We start from the raw sequence: 17696 nt of genomic DNA on the forward strand, positions 1-17696 counted from the left end.
CTTGAACATGATAGTGAAAGGTCACCATCGATCCTTTTTGGAATATCCATACATTCAAGCGAGGTATTATTATAACAATCATAATTTCCTTATTTGTTAAGCACTTACCCTGTGCCAAGCATTGTACTAAGGGCTGGGGCAGATACATGGTAATCAGTTCAGACAAAGTTCTTGTCCCACTTGGGGCGCCTAGTCTGATGGGGTCATGATTTTAGGAAATCCTGGGCCAGGATTTTTTTTAAATGCCTGGAAATTAGCCCTCCCCACAAAAAACTCTTGGGGATTTCCATTGTCTTCAAATTAAATTCAGGGCCAAAAAAGAACCTCTTTAAGGTATAAGAGAGAAGCAGTGTGGCACAGTGGAAAGAGCATGGGCTTTGGAGTCAGAGGTCAGGGGTTCAAATTCCGGCTCCGCCAATTGTCAGCTTTGTGACTTTGGGCAAGTCACTTAACTTTTCTGTGCCCCAGTTACCTCATCTGTAAAATGGGGATTAAGACTGTGAGCCCCCCATGGGACAACCTGATCACCTTGTAACCTCCCCAGTGCTTAGAACAGTGCTTTGCACATAGTAAGCGCTTAATAAATGCCATCATTATTATTATTATAAGTACAAGATTCCAAGCTACTAGGTCACTATCTGTCAACCCCTTAGAACGTTAAAGAGGAAAACCTGATAAAGTTTAAATTGCATGACTCCTTCCTTGCTCTTCCGGTAAATGACTCATTTACCATTCTTCTTAATAATATCTCCATTATCCCCTGGCAAGCAATTACTTTCTGTTATATCCTTGTTCTTTCTGTTCCAATTACTTCATCCAAAAAATGATAATTACTGAGCTCTAATGAGCTCAAATCATTGTACTAAGCACTTAATAAATACCCTCGAATGGTTGATTTGTTGATACTAAATACTTGGGAGATAATAATAATGATTAATGTGGTATTGTTAAGCACTTCCTATGTGCTACCCACTGTACTAAGAGCTGGGATGGATACAAGGTAATCGGGTCTCAAGTGATGCTCACAATCTAAGTAGGATGGAGAACAAGTATTGAATTCTCATTGCGCAGGTGAGGGAACCGAGGCACAGAGAAGTTAAGTGATTTGTCCAAGTGGCAGAGCCAGGATTAGAAGCCAAGCCCAGACTCTTTCCACTAGGCCGTGCTACTACTTGTGTCAGAGAAAAACAACAGCAGGACACGTAAACCTCTGCTCTCAGGAACTAATGGAGGAAACAGACAAAAGTTCATGACCAACAGTGGGAACAGGTGGAAGAAAGAGGAAGGATGTAATGGGAAATAGGACATCTATGTCATGATCAAAGAGCTAAATAATTGAATATACAAATAAATACATGATGTGAATAAAGTGTGGCGGAAAGGAATCAGATAAATAAGGGTTAAGGAGAGCAGCTGGGTTAATAATAATAATGATGGCATTTATTAAGCGCTTACTATGCGCAAAGCACTGTTCTAAGCGCTGGGGAGGTTACAAGGTGATCAGGTTGTCCCACGGGGGGCTCACGGTCTTAATCCCCAGTTAAGTGACTTGCCCAAAATCACACGGCTGACAAGTGGCAGAGCCAGGATTAGAACCCATGACCTCTGACTCCAAAGCCCGGGCTCTTTCCACTGAAAGAGTGAAACCCCTCACTCTACCTGCACAGGAGGAGTGGGTTGGCATGACTAGTATGCTATGAATTAATCTGAACATCTTTAGACACTCTCTGAAGCGGGGAGAAGAACTTGCAGGGAACAGTTCCAATTCCCTCATGTTCCAAGATGCTCAGGACTGGAGTCTCCTAGGAGATCATCCCATTAGAAAATCCAGTAAGGCTACCATTTTACTTTGTTATACAGTCTGTCTTCACTGAAAAATGCAAACCTTACCATTTTTCTGTACGACACAGAAAGTTCCTTCAAAACAGCATCACTTAAAACATCCAAAGCCCTGAAAAATAAGATCAACAGTTATATCTTGGGATTTGTCTGACAGAATGTCTCTACAGAACTACAGTGGTTTATGGGCAAAAAGCATTTCATTGTTTTGGGGGCTTTATTTAATGGTATTGGTTAAGTGCTTACTATGTGCCAGGCACTATAGTAAGTGCTGGGGTAGATACAAGCTAATCAGGTTGGACATAGTCCACGGCCCACGCAGGGCTCACAATCTTAATCCCCATTTTACAGATGAGGTAACTGAGGCACAAAGAAGGTAAGTGACTTGTCCAAGGTCACACAGCAGACACAGGGTGGGGCTGGGATCAGAACCTGGGTCCTTCTGACTCCCAGGCTCCATCTTCTATCCACTAAGTCACGCTGCTTCTCGACCACAAGGATAGGTTTGAACTTTTCTGATTAGCAATGATTAAACAAAAAACAAGCATCCTGAATGTATAGGTAGACGAAAAAGCTGGGTGAGTTAACAGAAACAAAATAGCAGGTGGCAACAATAGTCTTTCCCTTCATTTCACAACGATTCCATATCCTATGCTGCCCAAATTACAGCAGCTTTCCAGAAAAAATAAAAAGCATAAGCTGTTCATTTGGGTAATTAACTACGTCAACATGTCATTTAAAGACTTGTTTTTAGAAAACTACAAAAATGTGTTTGGCAATTTGCAGAAATGTGAATGTTACAAACCTTCTGTACTCGGAAGTGTAAATACAATTAAGAGGACTGGCTTGATTACAGTTCCCAGTAAAAAATGAAATGAAAACAACTGTGCTCCCAACTACACAGTCAAGGGCTTGTCGAATCAACAAATCGGATGAGTCCTTGTGAACTGTGATATCATTAACAGCGGCAATGGAATACCGCAATTTGTAACTTCCTCCTCTTTTTTCAAATGCCCTGCTTCAGAAGATTTTCAAATTCTTGAATTCACCTTTATGGGCCCTAATCCCTTGGTACATAGATGTCTAGTTTAGTCCTGTGTTTAAAAAAAAAAAAAAACTCTTCCATTTTCCTAGACCCAACCTACCTTGCTTCAAGTAAAGCCGCCATATTTAGTCCTATAAATTGCAGGCAAGAGAGCTTCAACTGTTCGGCATTATACATCGCTGCAAACTCCAGCAGTTCTGCTGCATTCTTTAATGTCACTGCAAAGGAAGAGAATACTCTCGAAAACAAAGCCAGGTGCCTACTGCTTCAATAGGAGAATGGCACTTCAATCCCAAATGTGTCCAGTTATAGGAAAAAAATCTTTTAATTTCAAACCAAATTGAAAATGAGTTTGCTTCAAAAGAACCACAGAGACAGGGATAGAAATTGACCGGCACCCTCCATTTACCACAATTATTTCAACAGGAAGGAAAGGAAAACTGAAATTAATCACTGAGGAAAACTAGGGAGAGCACCAAAAACAAATTCTGAAAAAAAAAAAAAAGGTGGAAAGTAGGAGGTCGGGTCACTAAAGAGCAACCTCCAAGAAGTCACATAAGTCTGATATCTAGAATGTAACTGGGTATTTTGAAAATTCTTTCGTTGGCCAAAACCTTCTTTTCCAAAACAGCACAATAACTTCCCTTGCTAAATCAGCCATAAAGAGGGGGTAGGTGGGAGAAAGAAATCAGCCATCTAAATGTATGAGGGATAAAATATAAATGGCAGCATTTGGCAAGGTGTTGATGTGCTGAAGCTTTTTGTCTGGGGAGGAGGGAAGTAAATGCCATTTCTCAAGTGTCCACATGTCTGCTACTTGTTGCCTTTCTGTCCTGGAGACTGTAAGTCCCTCCTGTAGACTGTAAACTCCTTGTAGACAGGGATTGTGTTTACCGACTCTATTGCATTGGACTCTCCCAAGAGTTTGGTACAGTGCTCTGAACACAGGAAACGCTCAGTAAATACCACTGATTCCCCAGCACTGGGGTTTGTGGGTGCTTCTGCCACCACTTAAGACACTGCTCTGTCTCTGGGAGTCATTCTTCTATATGTCTCATCCCAAATTGCACTCACATCACCTGGGCGAGAGCAAAGAGACTGACAAAGGCTCTGGTAAATGAGAAACTACATGAAGTCTCAGAGCTTGGTCAGAAAGAAGGGTCCTTGTCCTCACGCCAGACAGATCATTCTAGTTTGGCCCACCCTAATGTGTATGCTAATACCTTAAAGAGTCATTAAAAATGCCAAAGGCTAGCAAAACGTAACTAGTTTTGCTTTCAATTTCTGCTTTCAAACTTCTGTCTCTTTTCTAGCTCCCAAGCTTGCGCCTCATTCATTCACAGATTGAGTCAGTACAGTGCTTTGCACACAGTAAGCGCTCAATAAATTCAATTGAATGAATGAATGACTTGACCTGCTATAACATCTCACTACCACTTAAAAGAAGCCTTCAACAAATCTGAGTTGTTCCCCACGTTATTCTATCGTGGGAATATACTTACGTTTTTCGGTTATAGCTACCTCGCAAATCTCTTTCAGTCGAGTTATTAGAAGCTGATCGGCCACCACAAGAACATTGCAAACAAATTCCACACTTGGAGACTCTGAAAATTAAAGACAAATTGCAACTGAGAAAAAAATACTCTCTAACAATAAAAAGCTATTAAAAAATTAAAGGAATAAAAAAGAAAATTCCATTCGACCTCAAACTAAAGAACGCTAAAGATGCCTAAGGAGCTGACACATTAATTATGGAAAATTACACCAAGTTTGAATTTTGACACAACATAGAGGGCAAAATCAATAAGGCATGGCAGGCTAGCCGGGGCAATGGAAGGCAAAACCAGTATTAATTTGAGGAAAAAATTAAAATGTAGAATTCCAAGCAACACCTACAACATGGAATCCACGCTGCAGCACCAGATAAGCCATGGAGGAGTCAAACCTACTGACAACATATTCAAACTAAAATGAGGATTTAACATAAACTTTAGACAAAAAAGGCATTCAAAAGCTCTCAAAACATTTATTTCCAAAGAGTCTTGGGTCCAGCAAAACCGGTGGACTCATTTAAAACCAGATCTCATTTAACATCAGTGGGCCTTTTTAAAAAGAAAAAAGAAAATGATATTTGTTAAGCACTTACATCATACCATGGGGGCGAGGGGGCAGTGGTTTAATGGTATTTGTTAAGCACTTACTATGTGCCGGGCACTATTAAGCATGCAGAATACAAGTTAATCAAGTTGGACACGGTCCATGGCCCAAATGGGGCTCAAAGTATTAATCCCCATTGTACAGATGAGGTAATTGAGGCATAGAGAAGTGAAGTGATTTGCCCAAGATCACAGAGCAGACAAGTGACAGTGCTGGGATTAGAACCCAGGTCCTTCTGACTCCCCTGTGCTTTCACAAGGCCATGCTACTCCCCTCCTTCCCATTTTATTATTATACTTTTTTCCAAAGATCTTATTGGAGTCTATAAATTTGTTTCACATCGGTTAACAATTATAGTCTATGTTTTCACGAATTAAATATTCTGTTTTGTTTCCATCATTTGTGCATTTAGAAGAAAAAGCCAAAGTGAAGTAATGAGTTCTTCCACAAGTAGTGGTTCTTCCCTTTGTTCTGCCCTTTGGAGCTGACTTTGCAAAGAAAGCTACAGACTAAAGCAATCGAATCCTCTGACAGCTTTATGAAGATGCAGTCTCAGCTGAGCTAGTAAAGTCTGAAAATTAAAACTGGCATGAACAGGTTATCCTTTTATTTTCAAGTCCGTAAAACAGGAATAAAACAAGCATGCCAATAGTTCAGATTTCCATCCTGATTTGGAAATCAGGTAGGTAAGCATAATATTGAAAGAATAAAGATGACATGGGAAGCTCACTACACTCTAAAGCAAGAAGAGGTAAGGGGCAAGCCATAGTTAGTAGACAGGGACTTGGCTAGGGCTCAACCATGGCAGCTCACAGGGCTGAAATAGTCCCAGAGGGGCTGGGGGAAGTATAGCATTGAATCACAACAAAAACAATCACTTCCAGGCAGAAAAGCCCTGTCACCATTCTTAGTCAATGTGATCCAAAAGCAGAAGCGGTAACTTCCTTCCTTGGTAGTAACTTCCTCGCTAAATTACGTACGGAGAACTCTCACTATCAAGGTAAATAGCAAGGGCCAGTTCCCTCCTGCTCAATCACAGCTCAGTCGCGGTCTGAAAGAATTTAGCTCCAGAGGTGACCAGTTGTCAAACTATTAATGCAGAGAGGTGATACTGGGTTCCCATTTCTGACCCAGGTGGTGGGAGGGAGAGGGTGCAGTCCCAGGGTTTCCCACACAGCTGCCTTCGGCTGTCTTTGAGCTGAAAGAAGTTATTTACACTGTAAGCCCCCCTTTTTAATTCTTTCTTATGGTATTTGTTAGGCGCTTACTGTCGGACTCTGTACTACGCGCTGGGGTAGATAAAAGCTAGTCAGGTTAGACACGGATGAAGTCTCATATGGAGCACAGAGTCTTCATCCCCATTTTACACATAAGGTAACTGAGGTCCCAGGAAGTGAGGTGACTTGTCCCAGGTCACATAGCAGACAAGGGACGGAGCCAGGATTAGAACCCAGGTCCTCCCAACTCCCAGGCCGGTGCCCTATCCACTGGGCCAAGCTGCTCCCCGGTTCCTTGAGTGCAGGGAATGTGCTTTTTAATTCTGTTGCCTTGTACTTTCCAAAGCGAGTACGGAGTACTCAACATATACTATTGATAGCAACACAACAGAGTTGATGTAGACACATTCCCTGCCTACTATCAATCTATGGTATTTAATGAGCACTGTCTATATGCAGAGCACTGTACTCATTGTTGGCAATCAATCAATCAATCGTATTTATTGAGCGCTTACTATGTGCAGAGCGCTTACTATGTGCAGGGAAGTTTCTGCCAACTCTGTAATACTGAACTCTCCCAAGCACCCAGTAAGCGATCAATAAATACAATTTTGTTTGATTGAATTTAAGCACTTTCTATGTAAGTCCTGGGGTAAATTACACGTTTATCAGGTTGGACATGACTGACTGATCACTGAGAAGGGTCTGGCGGAATCCACCTTAGGGTCTGAAATCAGGACCTGGGCATCCCCCATCCCTTTGGGGCTGGAAAGGCGTAAGCGCTTAATAATAATAATAATAATAATAATGGCATTTGCAAAGCTCTGTTCTAAGCATTTGGGAGGTTACAAGGTGATCAGGTTGTCCCACAGTCTTAATCCCCATTTTATAGACGAGGTAACTGAGGAACAGAGGAGTTAAGTGACTTGCCCAAAGTCACAGCTGACAGTTGGTGGAGCCGGGATTTGAACCCATGACCTCTGACTCTGAAGCCCGTGCTCTTTCCACTGAGCCACGCTGCTTAATCCAGTGCAAGCGCTCAATAAATGCGATTGAATGTACTGAATGACTAAAAACCCAAGAACTTTGTTCTGAAGTCAGGGTGCCGTGCTAACATTTGGGGAGCAATCCGGGTGAGGCGGCAGACTGGCCCACCCAATTCCGAGGGGACTCGACGATTACAGGCTCCGAAGGAGAGGAAGCAGCTAACGGCTTTGCTCCGAAGCAAGTGTGCTGGTTGGGTATCTATCTGACCCATACAGCGCTCAGATCAATGACCACAGGCTTGGAGACAGGCTGTCGGTGGCTTTCACGCCTCATGAGAGCCCTAATATTTCAGGGGACATTCCCTTACCTGTGATATAGCCGAATCTAGAGGTTTATACATGGTGTTAAAATGCAAATGAAGGGTAGTCGATTTAATAGGTAACCATCACCTTTTAGCACTCAAAGTAAAATGCAAATGAATAGTACTCGATTTAATAGGTAACCATCACCTTTTAGCGCTCAAAGAGGATTCTGTTTCACATTACAAGCCAGTGCTGGGGTAACTCCTGTGCCTTAAGCAGGGGAGAAAGTCTCAAATGGGAGTAATAAATCAAACAATGGTTTTTATTAAGGGCTTACTATATGCACAGCACTATACTAAGCATTAGGGAGAATACAACAGAGTTGGTAAACACGTCCCCTGCCTACAATGAGCTTAACAGTCTAGAGGAGGATACAGATATTAATATAAATAAATTACAGATTTGTACATGACTACCATGGAACAAAGAGAGGGGTGAATTAAGGGTGCAAATCCAAGTGCAAGGGCGACACAGAAAGGATTGGGACGAAGGGAAGCAGCGTGGCTCAGTGGAAAGAGTATGGGCTTGGGAGTCAGAGGTCATGGGTTCTAATCCCGGCTCTGCCACTTGTCAGCTGTGTGACTTTGGGAGAGTCACTTCACTTCTCTGTGCCTCAGTTCCCTCATCTGTAAAATGGGGATTAAGACTGTGAGCCCCACGTGGGACAACCTTGATTACCTTGTATCCCCCCCAGCACTTAGAACAGTGCTCGGCACACAGTAAGCGCTTAACAATACCAACATTATTATTATTATTATTAAGAGGAGATGAGAGCTTAGTTGAGGAAGGACCCTATACTCTTTCCTCATCTCTACTTCCTCTCTCCAATTCCTCTCCCCCTCTGTGCGTGCGTATGTGAACACACACACATAGAGCCCCAGGACTCTGTGTTTAAGAATCACTTCTGAAACAGGCCCCACAGAGCCACAGGGTGAAGCTGAAAGACCTCAGGGAGTGAACTGAACTTTACCATGAAGAGCCTCTGCAGCTCCCCGGCTGCCAACCTGTGTGGGATTCACGTTTGTAATTACAGACTGACGTGACTGAGCTAAAATTACTAATTTCCGAGTGTTGATGAATCAGTAAATGGTATTTACTGAGCACTTACTGTGTTGCAGAACACTGTACTAAGTACTTGGGTGAGTACAGCACAGCAGAGTTGGGAGACAAATTCAGTCGAGACAGCTACTTGAAACAAAGATCATGGCAAAATGTGCTGGCATTTCTATCTCCAGCCACATGACGAATCAGGTGGTCATCATCATCATCAATCGTATTTACTGAGCGCTTACTATGTGCAGAGCACTGTACTAAGCGCTTGGGAAGTACAAATTGGCAACATATAGAGACAGTCCCTACCCAACAGTGGGCTCACAGTCTAAAAGTGGTCCTCACTGCCCAAACACTTGGTCTTGAGCAGACGAAGCTCACCTGTACCTCACAGGCTCCCTGAGCTCTTGGAAGGTTGAGATGTCGAGCTAGCCACAGACATGCCGAGCTAGCCACAGAGATATCAAGCTAGCCACAGATGCTGAGCTAGCGGCACCACCGTCTGGGCCAAGTGACTTCTGGTGAGGTGGAAAAGAACCTACTCTTCTTGGGGCTTGTTGGGGCAGGGGAGGGGGAGAACAGAAAGGCAGGTAACGGGAGCAAATGTTCTGTCTCCCACCCATAATTCCAAGTCATTTTAGGAAAGAAACTCTTACTCCGAACACAAAAGTGTCGCTTTGAACCAGAAGCAGACAAAAGGCTCTGGATATATGAGGTACGCTGATGTGGTAAAACACAAAGATAGTCAGTAAACCTAACTGAACGGGTATAAACCTTCTCTTAAGAATTCAACTACTTCGAACAGGGATCCAGACAGCCTGGTGGGAGAGGAACACTTAAGACACTTTTCCAAGCAAGGCAACTTTAGAGCACGGGGCCGAAGCCAAATGACAGCCACCCCTGCTTAGTTTGGAGTCTTCGGTCAATACCTTTTAGTGCAAGAGCTTCATCTGTATAAAGGTAATCCAAAAGGACTTGCAGTATGTCAGAGTGAATTGGCATTTCCAAAGCTGAACAACTGGAAGACTAAATAAGAGGGTTAAGAAAATGAGTTTTCCAAAATGAAAAGGAACACTTTCTCAACATTAAAACTCTCCTGACCAGAGACTACCACTGAAAACATTTCAGTAGCGCACACAATTTTAAATATCCCAAATAACACCCAAATAAGAATGAAAAATTATGAATCTCTGAATCACTTCAAGGCATTAAAAAAACTCACAAAAATGGCATCAATAACAGGATACCACAAATCCAATTTTCCTGGCTTGGGCCTCTCATAAAATAACTGGGTACATCCTAACTTGGCAATAGCTTTTTTTATTATCAATTTGTACAGTTCAAGGGTAAAATTCAGCACAAATAAAATTCTGGTAATAAACAGTTATTTTTAATGTCACACACCCAGCTTCTGATAGGAGAAAGAAAAATTTCAAGTGTTAGAAAACAAATTCTCCTCCATGTCCTAAAAAAAAAGGGGGGGGGGGGGGTGCTGGGACCCAGGATTTAGTTCCACCTCTGCTACTGGCCTGCTGTGTGACCTGAGGAAAGTCATTTGGTCTCTGGTCTTCAGTTTCTTCCTCTGTAAAGTAAGATATCTACTCTCCCTGTCTCTTAGATTGTGATCCCCATGTGGGTTGGGGACTGTGTCTGATTTGACCACGCTGTACCTAATCCAGTGTTTAAAACAAAGCTTTGGCTCACAGGAAGTGTTCATTAAACTCCACCACTATTAGGCACATATATAAGTGATTGCCTTCTTGGGTCAAACCGAAAATCATCAAGCTTTGAAAGCAGCATGGAAAGCTTCTCATTTTAACTTTTTGTTTTAAAAACTGTTTCGTTTTACAATTCTCAATACCAAATACACAAAAATAGTCTAGCTTCTCCAAGTATGTGAAAATGACTCTTTAAATCTCCCTATTTCCATATGCCACCCCTTCAGATTCCTCAGCACTCATGAATCCATCTGTTTATTTGTGACTGATGAAAGCATTTACCAGGACTATTATTTAGAGTTACTCTCTTACTCTTAACTATGGTGAATTTGCCTATTTATGTCTGGCACCACATCTTTTCCTTCTTTCCACATGCTTCCCAAGCGACTGGTCCGATGCATTGTACACTGCAGGCGCACGATAATGTCAGTTTTGCAAGGATTTAAACAGCATGCCACTTTTTAGTCAAAATAAACATGGCTCATTTTATTGATTTTCATGCTCTATCAACCTAAGGCTGAGGGCTAAGAAATCCAACAGCTATAAAAACAATTTATGTCCTCAAGATGATGTGGAACAGCAGGAAAACAATCCTGATCGATATATTTGTATAATACTTTATGCGTTGACAGGGAAGCAGTTCCATATTCCCCTCCCCCCCCGACACACACGCTCAATAAAGCACCCAAAAATTCTAGCCATACACTTAAAATGCCATACATAATTTCCATAAAATTTACAAAAATCACTTCCCAATTATTAATGCTTCCCACGAAGCTAATCATTTTATATGAAGCAACTTGAATACATTCATCCCAATACATATGCTAGCTATATTTTTTGATAATGAGGCTTTTAAATGTCTCCCAAAAGTCAAGACTCATAAAAAAGCATATTGACAATCAGGTTGTTAGTAGTTTAAAGAGTTTAAAGTACTCTCTAAAAATACATAAGGCCCTCTCCTGAAATTAATACCAAATGCACATGCTTATTTTATCACTGCAAACTTACCTCAATCCATGAGCTATTCAACATACTGTGAAAATATTCTAGAAAGAAAAAAAAAAACTCCTCAGTTGAAAAGTGTCAGTTCAAATAGATCCAGGTCATAAATATCCCAAACTTTTAATCATATACATACCAAGTCTGGCACAAAGTACACATTTGTGACAATGAAATTCCTTTCCATCCAACGATTTCATGGTCACATCACAGAAATATGTGCTGCAAGACAAAGTGAAAATCCCAAATCAGTGGTATTTCTTCCTTATTGAGAAAATAAGAAATCTCTTAAGACTAGAAAGTGGAAGAACCAAATCAAACACACTGCAGGCGGAAACTCTAATGCTGCCATATTTCCAACATAAACCAAATCACAGTGAGGTGCTTTGTCTTCTGCTCCATAGGACCCTGCCCATCCCCAAGAAAACAGACCAGACCAGACTTTCCTGGCTAACCCCCCTCATTTGCGCACCATAGTCACCCTCCCCTCTGCATCGCCTCTGCCCTTAAACATTAAACATTTCGCTACTCTCCCCATCCCTGGCCACACAGTCCTTAATTACATATCCTTATCCCCTGCAGTTTCCTCCTCTGTCATTTATTTTAATGTCTGTCTCCTCAACTAGATGGCAAGCTTCTTGAGGGCTAAGACCATGTCTACCAAATCTACTGTAATACACTCTCCCAAGTGCTCTGCTTATAGTTAAGTGCTCAATAAATACCACTGATTGATCGATTGAGCCCCGCGTTTGCTGCCACTGGCCCCGGTTGTGGACATAATACCCACAGTCCTCCCGATCCACAGTCTTCCTGACAATCCCAGCTTCCCCCGACCATTTCCAGGAGATGTCTGGCTTCCCACGTTCTTGCCCACTGGGAGACTAGCCAGACTGTGTGGCTTTTTGGGCTGCTTCCCCTATCCTATTCCCTTCTTCCTTGCCGCATCTCTCCCCTGTAATTGCCTGTGCTCCACCTGATGTCATCCAGTGAGTGACTGACAACCCAAAGCAAAAAAGCTTTCCCTCGGGAAGGCATCTGAGGAGCAATCTCACTGCTCTGGAAACTCCTGGGCCTTTCCCCTTTTTCTATGTGAGGAGCTAGTCTGCAGGACCACCGCAGTGACCTGTTAATTGTCTTCAAGTTCATGACAAATTTTTCCTAGATGGCTTTGACACTGTTCTCCAGGTCCCTTAGGAACCAAATAAAAAGAAAGAGTTTAAATAAAAGCAAGAGAGATTTGGGTTGGACAGAAGGAAAAATTTCCTTGCTGTCTGGTTTTCTTCATCTTTATGAAAAGACTGACACTGCTTTGTTATTCACCGCCCAGAGCCAAAATGTTGGAACAGAAGGTCATTCGAGATCTACGAGTCTCTGCCATAAGTATTTTCAAACTTACCATTTTTTCGGATTCAGCTTTATTTTGTTCCCAGTTCTCCGCGAATTAACATTGATTTTTTCATTTTCAAACTTCACTCCATCCAGTCTGCGAAAACAAAAATTTCCATCTGGTGTAATCATTCATTTTCTCAAAAGGAATGAAAAAAAAAATTCACTCCAGTTAGCAAAGAGTACTGAACAGTATTTTAGAGATATGAGAAATACACTGCACTTTTATATCATAATTTTATTCTCCAGAAAAGCCTATTGAGAAGGAAAGACACAGGGGCTAAATCACAGGTTGGAATGTAAAGACTATAGTAAGGCTCCTCTAGACTGTAAACTCCTTATGGGCAGGGAACGTGGCTTTCAAATCTGTTGTACCCTCCCAAGTGCTTAACATGGTACTCTGCACACAGTAGGTGCTCAATAAATATGATTGACTGATTAGTTTTAGTCTGGGCTTGACTTGGGTCCTAAGGTACAACTTCTGAGGTGCCAGAGAAGGAAATACATGAGGTAAATGTTTTCCCCCACTTACAAAGATATTTATTGAGCAGTTACTGTTTGCAGAGCACTGAACTTAGCGCTTTGGAGGGTACAATACAGCAGAGTTGGTAGACACATTCTCTGCCCACAACGAGCTTACCACCCAGAGAACCTTATAGGCCACAGTCGTGGCCTTAATTGATTTTCACATACTTGTTATACCACTCCTTATTACAGCACTTTATAATTGTTGTTTATAATGAAAATAATAAACATATGCTGTTCAAAGTGCCTCAACTACCAAATCAAAGCCATAGCATCAGTAAAATCTCATAGGTCAGAAACAAATTTCAAATATTAGCATACATCCAAGGCTAGGTGGTGGCCCTAGCCATTTATAAAGATAATCAGAGCCGAGGCTGGTCCGTATTTCTCGATGGGAGACTCTTATCACAGCTGCAACCCAAGCCAGCCTAATTGGGAGGGGGGAAGGTAGTGAGGATGCTAGTAGAGAGAGCTGGGGTCGGGACGAGAGTAGGTCAACCTTAAAATAAGAGGGAACCCATCAACAGCACAAACCACACAGGTGCACAGCTCAAACAGGACAAAGTAGCAACTCGGGGCTGGCCGGAACCCCTAAAATAAGGACCACTGGGAGAACTCCTAGTGCACCCTTACTCAGTTTCCCTGTGGGTTCTTCCCAAGGCCGAGGTGACTATGGAAATGCCAACAAATGCTTACACCGAGAGGAAGGCAGGGCAGGAAGGACAGGGAATAAAATCTCAAGGCTTAACCCACTAGAAGATGAAAACTCTCCACACCCTTCGAACGGTCAGAAGAAGAAAAGCCAATTAGGGCCCACGGTATAAGTGGAATAAAAGGACACAGAGTGTGGGAAAGGGGAATCGGGAGGCAAAGGAAATGAGCAGGGGCACACCTGTCGTTCAAGTTACTGAAGCCAAATTTCTTGGCCACCATTTGCAGCATCTGGACCGGGCTGGCTTCTTCACCCACGCTTTTACCCTTTTTGGACGATTTGGGTTTGTTTGTTTGTCTTTCGCCGCCTGACTGGACCTTATTGCTCCTGTAGACCTCGCAAGTTGCTTTCCGATTGAGCTCTTCCGGAGAACTCATTTCGTGCAAGTTGGAAATCAGGGCTTCCTCGCAGTCTTCAGGGGATTTCTTATTCTGCATCCTCGGTTTGTACCCATGAGTCAAAAAGTCACACGTGTCTGTATATACGAATTGCAGAAGTTGTGCAAACAGGTCGGGGTGAACCTTCTCGACCACAAAAAGCTCGCGTCCCTCAGGATCTTTATCGCTGCGGTAAACATCAGGAGCATCCAGAGAAGTGCCATTGGATGTAAACAACTTCCTGAAGAAGTCAGATCTCAAGGACAAGATGCATTTGTGCACGTGGAAGGTCCTATTGCCAACCTGAAACGTGACATCGTGGATCGTGTCCATCTCATCTGTTTCCTCCAACAGTTTGCCAAGGTCTTCGGCAAGAGATGAGGAGGACACGCTGGGAATTTCATAAAGGCTAGAAACAAAACAAAAAGCGATGATTTTTCCATTCGGGTGGTGTGAAGCCAAAAATAAACTTATTTTTCAATGTGAGAAAAAGTAAGTTATTTTGACAGTTGCCCTGCATAATTGTCATTGTAGTACAAAGAATGCCAATTTATCTTTTCTTAGAATAGTGATCTATAGTCAAAAACGTGGCCATGTATTCATTCTATGTACACTCATTTTTTTCCTTTAAATAGAATAAGCAGATTTTGTCTTTGAATGCTCTGTCTGCTCTAGCAATGGGCTCATTCTTAAGCTATGTAGAACCATAAGAACGATTTACCTACTTCATGGGAAAATCAGGAATGCAAAAACAATTTTAAGGCCTCATGAAAGACTTCTGAAAGCCAGAAGAGTGGACGAGGTGAACCCAGAAATGTGCCCCTTCTCTTCTCGAAGGCACTAAATCTAGTTCCTACCTCTGTAGTTTCCCATGCTTTACGCAAAACATCTCTGAATGGTCTGAAGGGCAAAATCTTTCATTCACCTGTTCATCTGGGTCTGTACCCCTAAAGCACTTTGAAACTGACGCCACCCCAGCCCCACAACATTCACGTGCACATCTTTATATTCTGCCATTTTCCTTTTCTGTTATTTATGTTAAAGTCTGCCTCCCCAACTAGATTGCAAACTCCTTGAGGGCAGGCATCATGTCTACAAATTCCACTGCCTTGTGCTCTCCCAAGCACACAGTAAGCACTCAATAAATACCTTGGACTGACTGATTTCCCCACAGCACCTGTATATATGTATATATGCTTGTACATATTTATTACTCTGTTTATTTATTTATTTTACTTGTACATATCTATTCTATTTATTTTATTTTGTTAGTATGTTTGGTTTTGTTCTCTGTCTCCCCCTTTTAGACTGTGAGCCCACTGTGGGGTAGGGACTGTCTCTATATGTTGCCAACTTGTACTTCCCAAGCACTTAGTACAGTGCTCTGCACACAGTAAGCGCTCAATAAATACGATTGATTGATTGATTGACTGATTCGTATACATCGACAAATGTGTTGCTGGGGGTTAGAGTACATTTGGGAACTGAGGTGATCTTGAATACAATCAAATGAAACTAATTCAATTTAAATCGGTCACATTTGCTCAAATTCAAAATGAGCAGCATCATTTGGAGCGGCAAACGGTAACTGTCTGGAGATAAAATAGTGCTCTTGAACTTCTTAACTCATCAGTCAACAGCAAGTTCCCCTCAGGGTCAGCCATTCCTCTCCACCTGCTTAACAGAGCCGTGGGTCTTCTCTAAAGGAAATTCTTCAGTTCAACTTGAGGGCGTTTGAAGTGGATGGGGCTTTTCTGGCCTCTTAATGACAGGCAAATGAAATTGAAACCCTTTAAGCGTACCTGGTCTTGGGATCCGACTGCAGAACTGCAAAGTTACAACCGCTTGGATCTGTGGTGACACTAACAGCTCTGTGGACAAAAGGAAGCTTCTCGAGGCGAATTCTTTCATAAACACTACTTGTGTCGTGGGCCCAAGAAACCTCAGAGGAAGAATTATGGAGATTTGTGATAATCTCTGTTTAAAAAGGAAAAGAAAATTTTAAGATCAACTATTTTCGTGAAAAAAATAAAACAGAACAATAGATGAACAAGCAGGATTTACTACATATATGGAAAAGCACTTTAATCATACAGAAATGTATTTAGTACACAAACATCTACAAATTAGGCCTGCTCTACATTCTACATAGCTTCATAAACCCATATTTAATACGGCAACTATTATTTTGTAAGTATGCAAATTTAGTTTATCCAACTAGTAACATGTGATTACAATTTTTCCAAAATGAAATGCAAATAATTACATCATAATCTCGTGGAATTCAAAAAGCGTCATTAAGAAAGCTCTCCCCCGGTGCTGTGGCTTTGGACCGTAGCCCGAGATCTTAAATGAGAATAATATTCTGCTCTCTCTTCAATCCTGCCTCTCACATGCATTTCAAAGGGCAAGCAAATCGTTTAAAAAAAGCAAAATTCCCTTGTTTCACAAAAAAACTTTGTAAAAATGATGGATTTATTGAAGAGGGATAACACGGAAAACTATCATCAACTGCAAAATGAAGAATCCACGGAGTGTAAGTATGTGGGCATAAAACACCTTACCCTCACATGAACTGACCTTTCTTTTCTGTGTTCTTTTTCCCTTCTTCCAGCCACTTTCCTGTAAATCCTTCCCCATCCTGTGTGACAAACAGCATTTCATTCTTATTCAAAGCAACGTCAGACATGAAGACTTGGCGACCATAAGCCCATCGGCACTGCTTTATATAGCTGCTGGGCGATCTCCAGCAAAACACCTAAAATGAAAGCAAAAATGTGGCGGAAAAATAAAGAAAAATACATGGAATAAAAATCTAAATAAAATCAACGTATATGAATGAAAGCAACACCTTTGCAACCTCTCCTTGGTAGCATTCATGAATTCCTTTCTGGGAAACTTCATTTTGCCAGACTGAAAGGTATTCCAAGCTACCAAAGGAACTTGTTATTCTGAGTACCTTTATCAGATGGATCCCCAGAACACAATGCATTCAATATCAATCAATCAATGGCATTTACTGAGCGCTTACTATGTGCAGAGCACTATAGTAAGTGCTTGGGAGAGTCCAGTGCAACAGAATTGGCAGTCACATTCCCGGCTCATAGTGAATTTACAGTTTAGAGGGGGAGACAGATACTTTCTTCTTTCTCGTGTAATATCACAATTACTCTCATCACCTTCATTAGCAGACATGATAGATTGATATAATAATATTAAATGCCTAAATTCTCCAACCTTACTCTCTGGTTAGTTAAAAGGAATCGTACATTGACAAAAAGATATGCTTGGGAATAGGAACCATGAGGTAATCCTCCCA

The 17696-nt window shown here is 41.8% G+C and overlaps 1 protein-coding gene across 2 annotated transcripts in view; it reads right to left on the minus strand.

The window, feature by feature from the left end:
• IBTK (inhibitor of Bruton tyrosine kinase) overlaps positions 1-17696 on the minus strand; it is a 78357-nt gene that overhangs the window by 31689 nt on the left and 28972 nt on the right. For both annotated transcript variants that reach the window (XM_038760806.1, XM_038760805.1), the window contains exons 10-19: positions 16958-17135; positions 16180-16354; positions 14181-14786; positions 12774-12860; positions 11517-11599; positions 11387-11424; positions 9587-9683; positions 4387-4488; positions 2985-3102; positions 1891-1951 (exon numbers count right to left, since the gene is read on the minus strand). In XM_038760806.1, the coding sequence (XP_038616734.1) occupies positions 1891-1951; positions 2985-3102; positions 4387-4488; positions 9587-9683; positions 11387-11424; positions 11517-11599; positions 12774-12860; positions 14181-14786; positions 16180-16354; positions 16958-17135 (1545 nt within the window). The remainder of the gene's footprint in view (positions 1-1890; positions 1952-2984; positions 3103-4386; positions 4489-9586; positions 9684-11386; positions 11425-11516; positions 11600-12773; positions 12861-14180; positions 14787-16179; positions 16355-16957; positions 17136-17696) is intronic.

The sequence above is a fragment of the Tachyglossus aculeatus genome, chromosome 19 (assembly GCF_015852505.1).
Source record: "Tachyglossus aculeatus isolate mTacAcu1 chromosome 19, mTacAcu1.pri, whole genome shotgun sequence".
Lineage (NCBI taxonomy): Eukaryota > Metazoa > Chordata > Mammalia > Monotremata > Tachyglossidae > Tachyglossus > Tachyglossus aculeatus.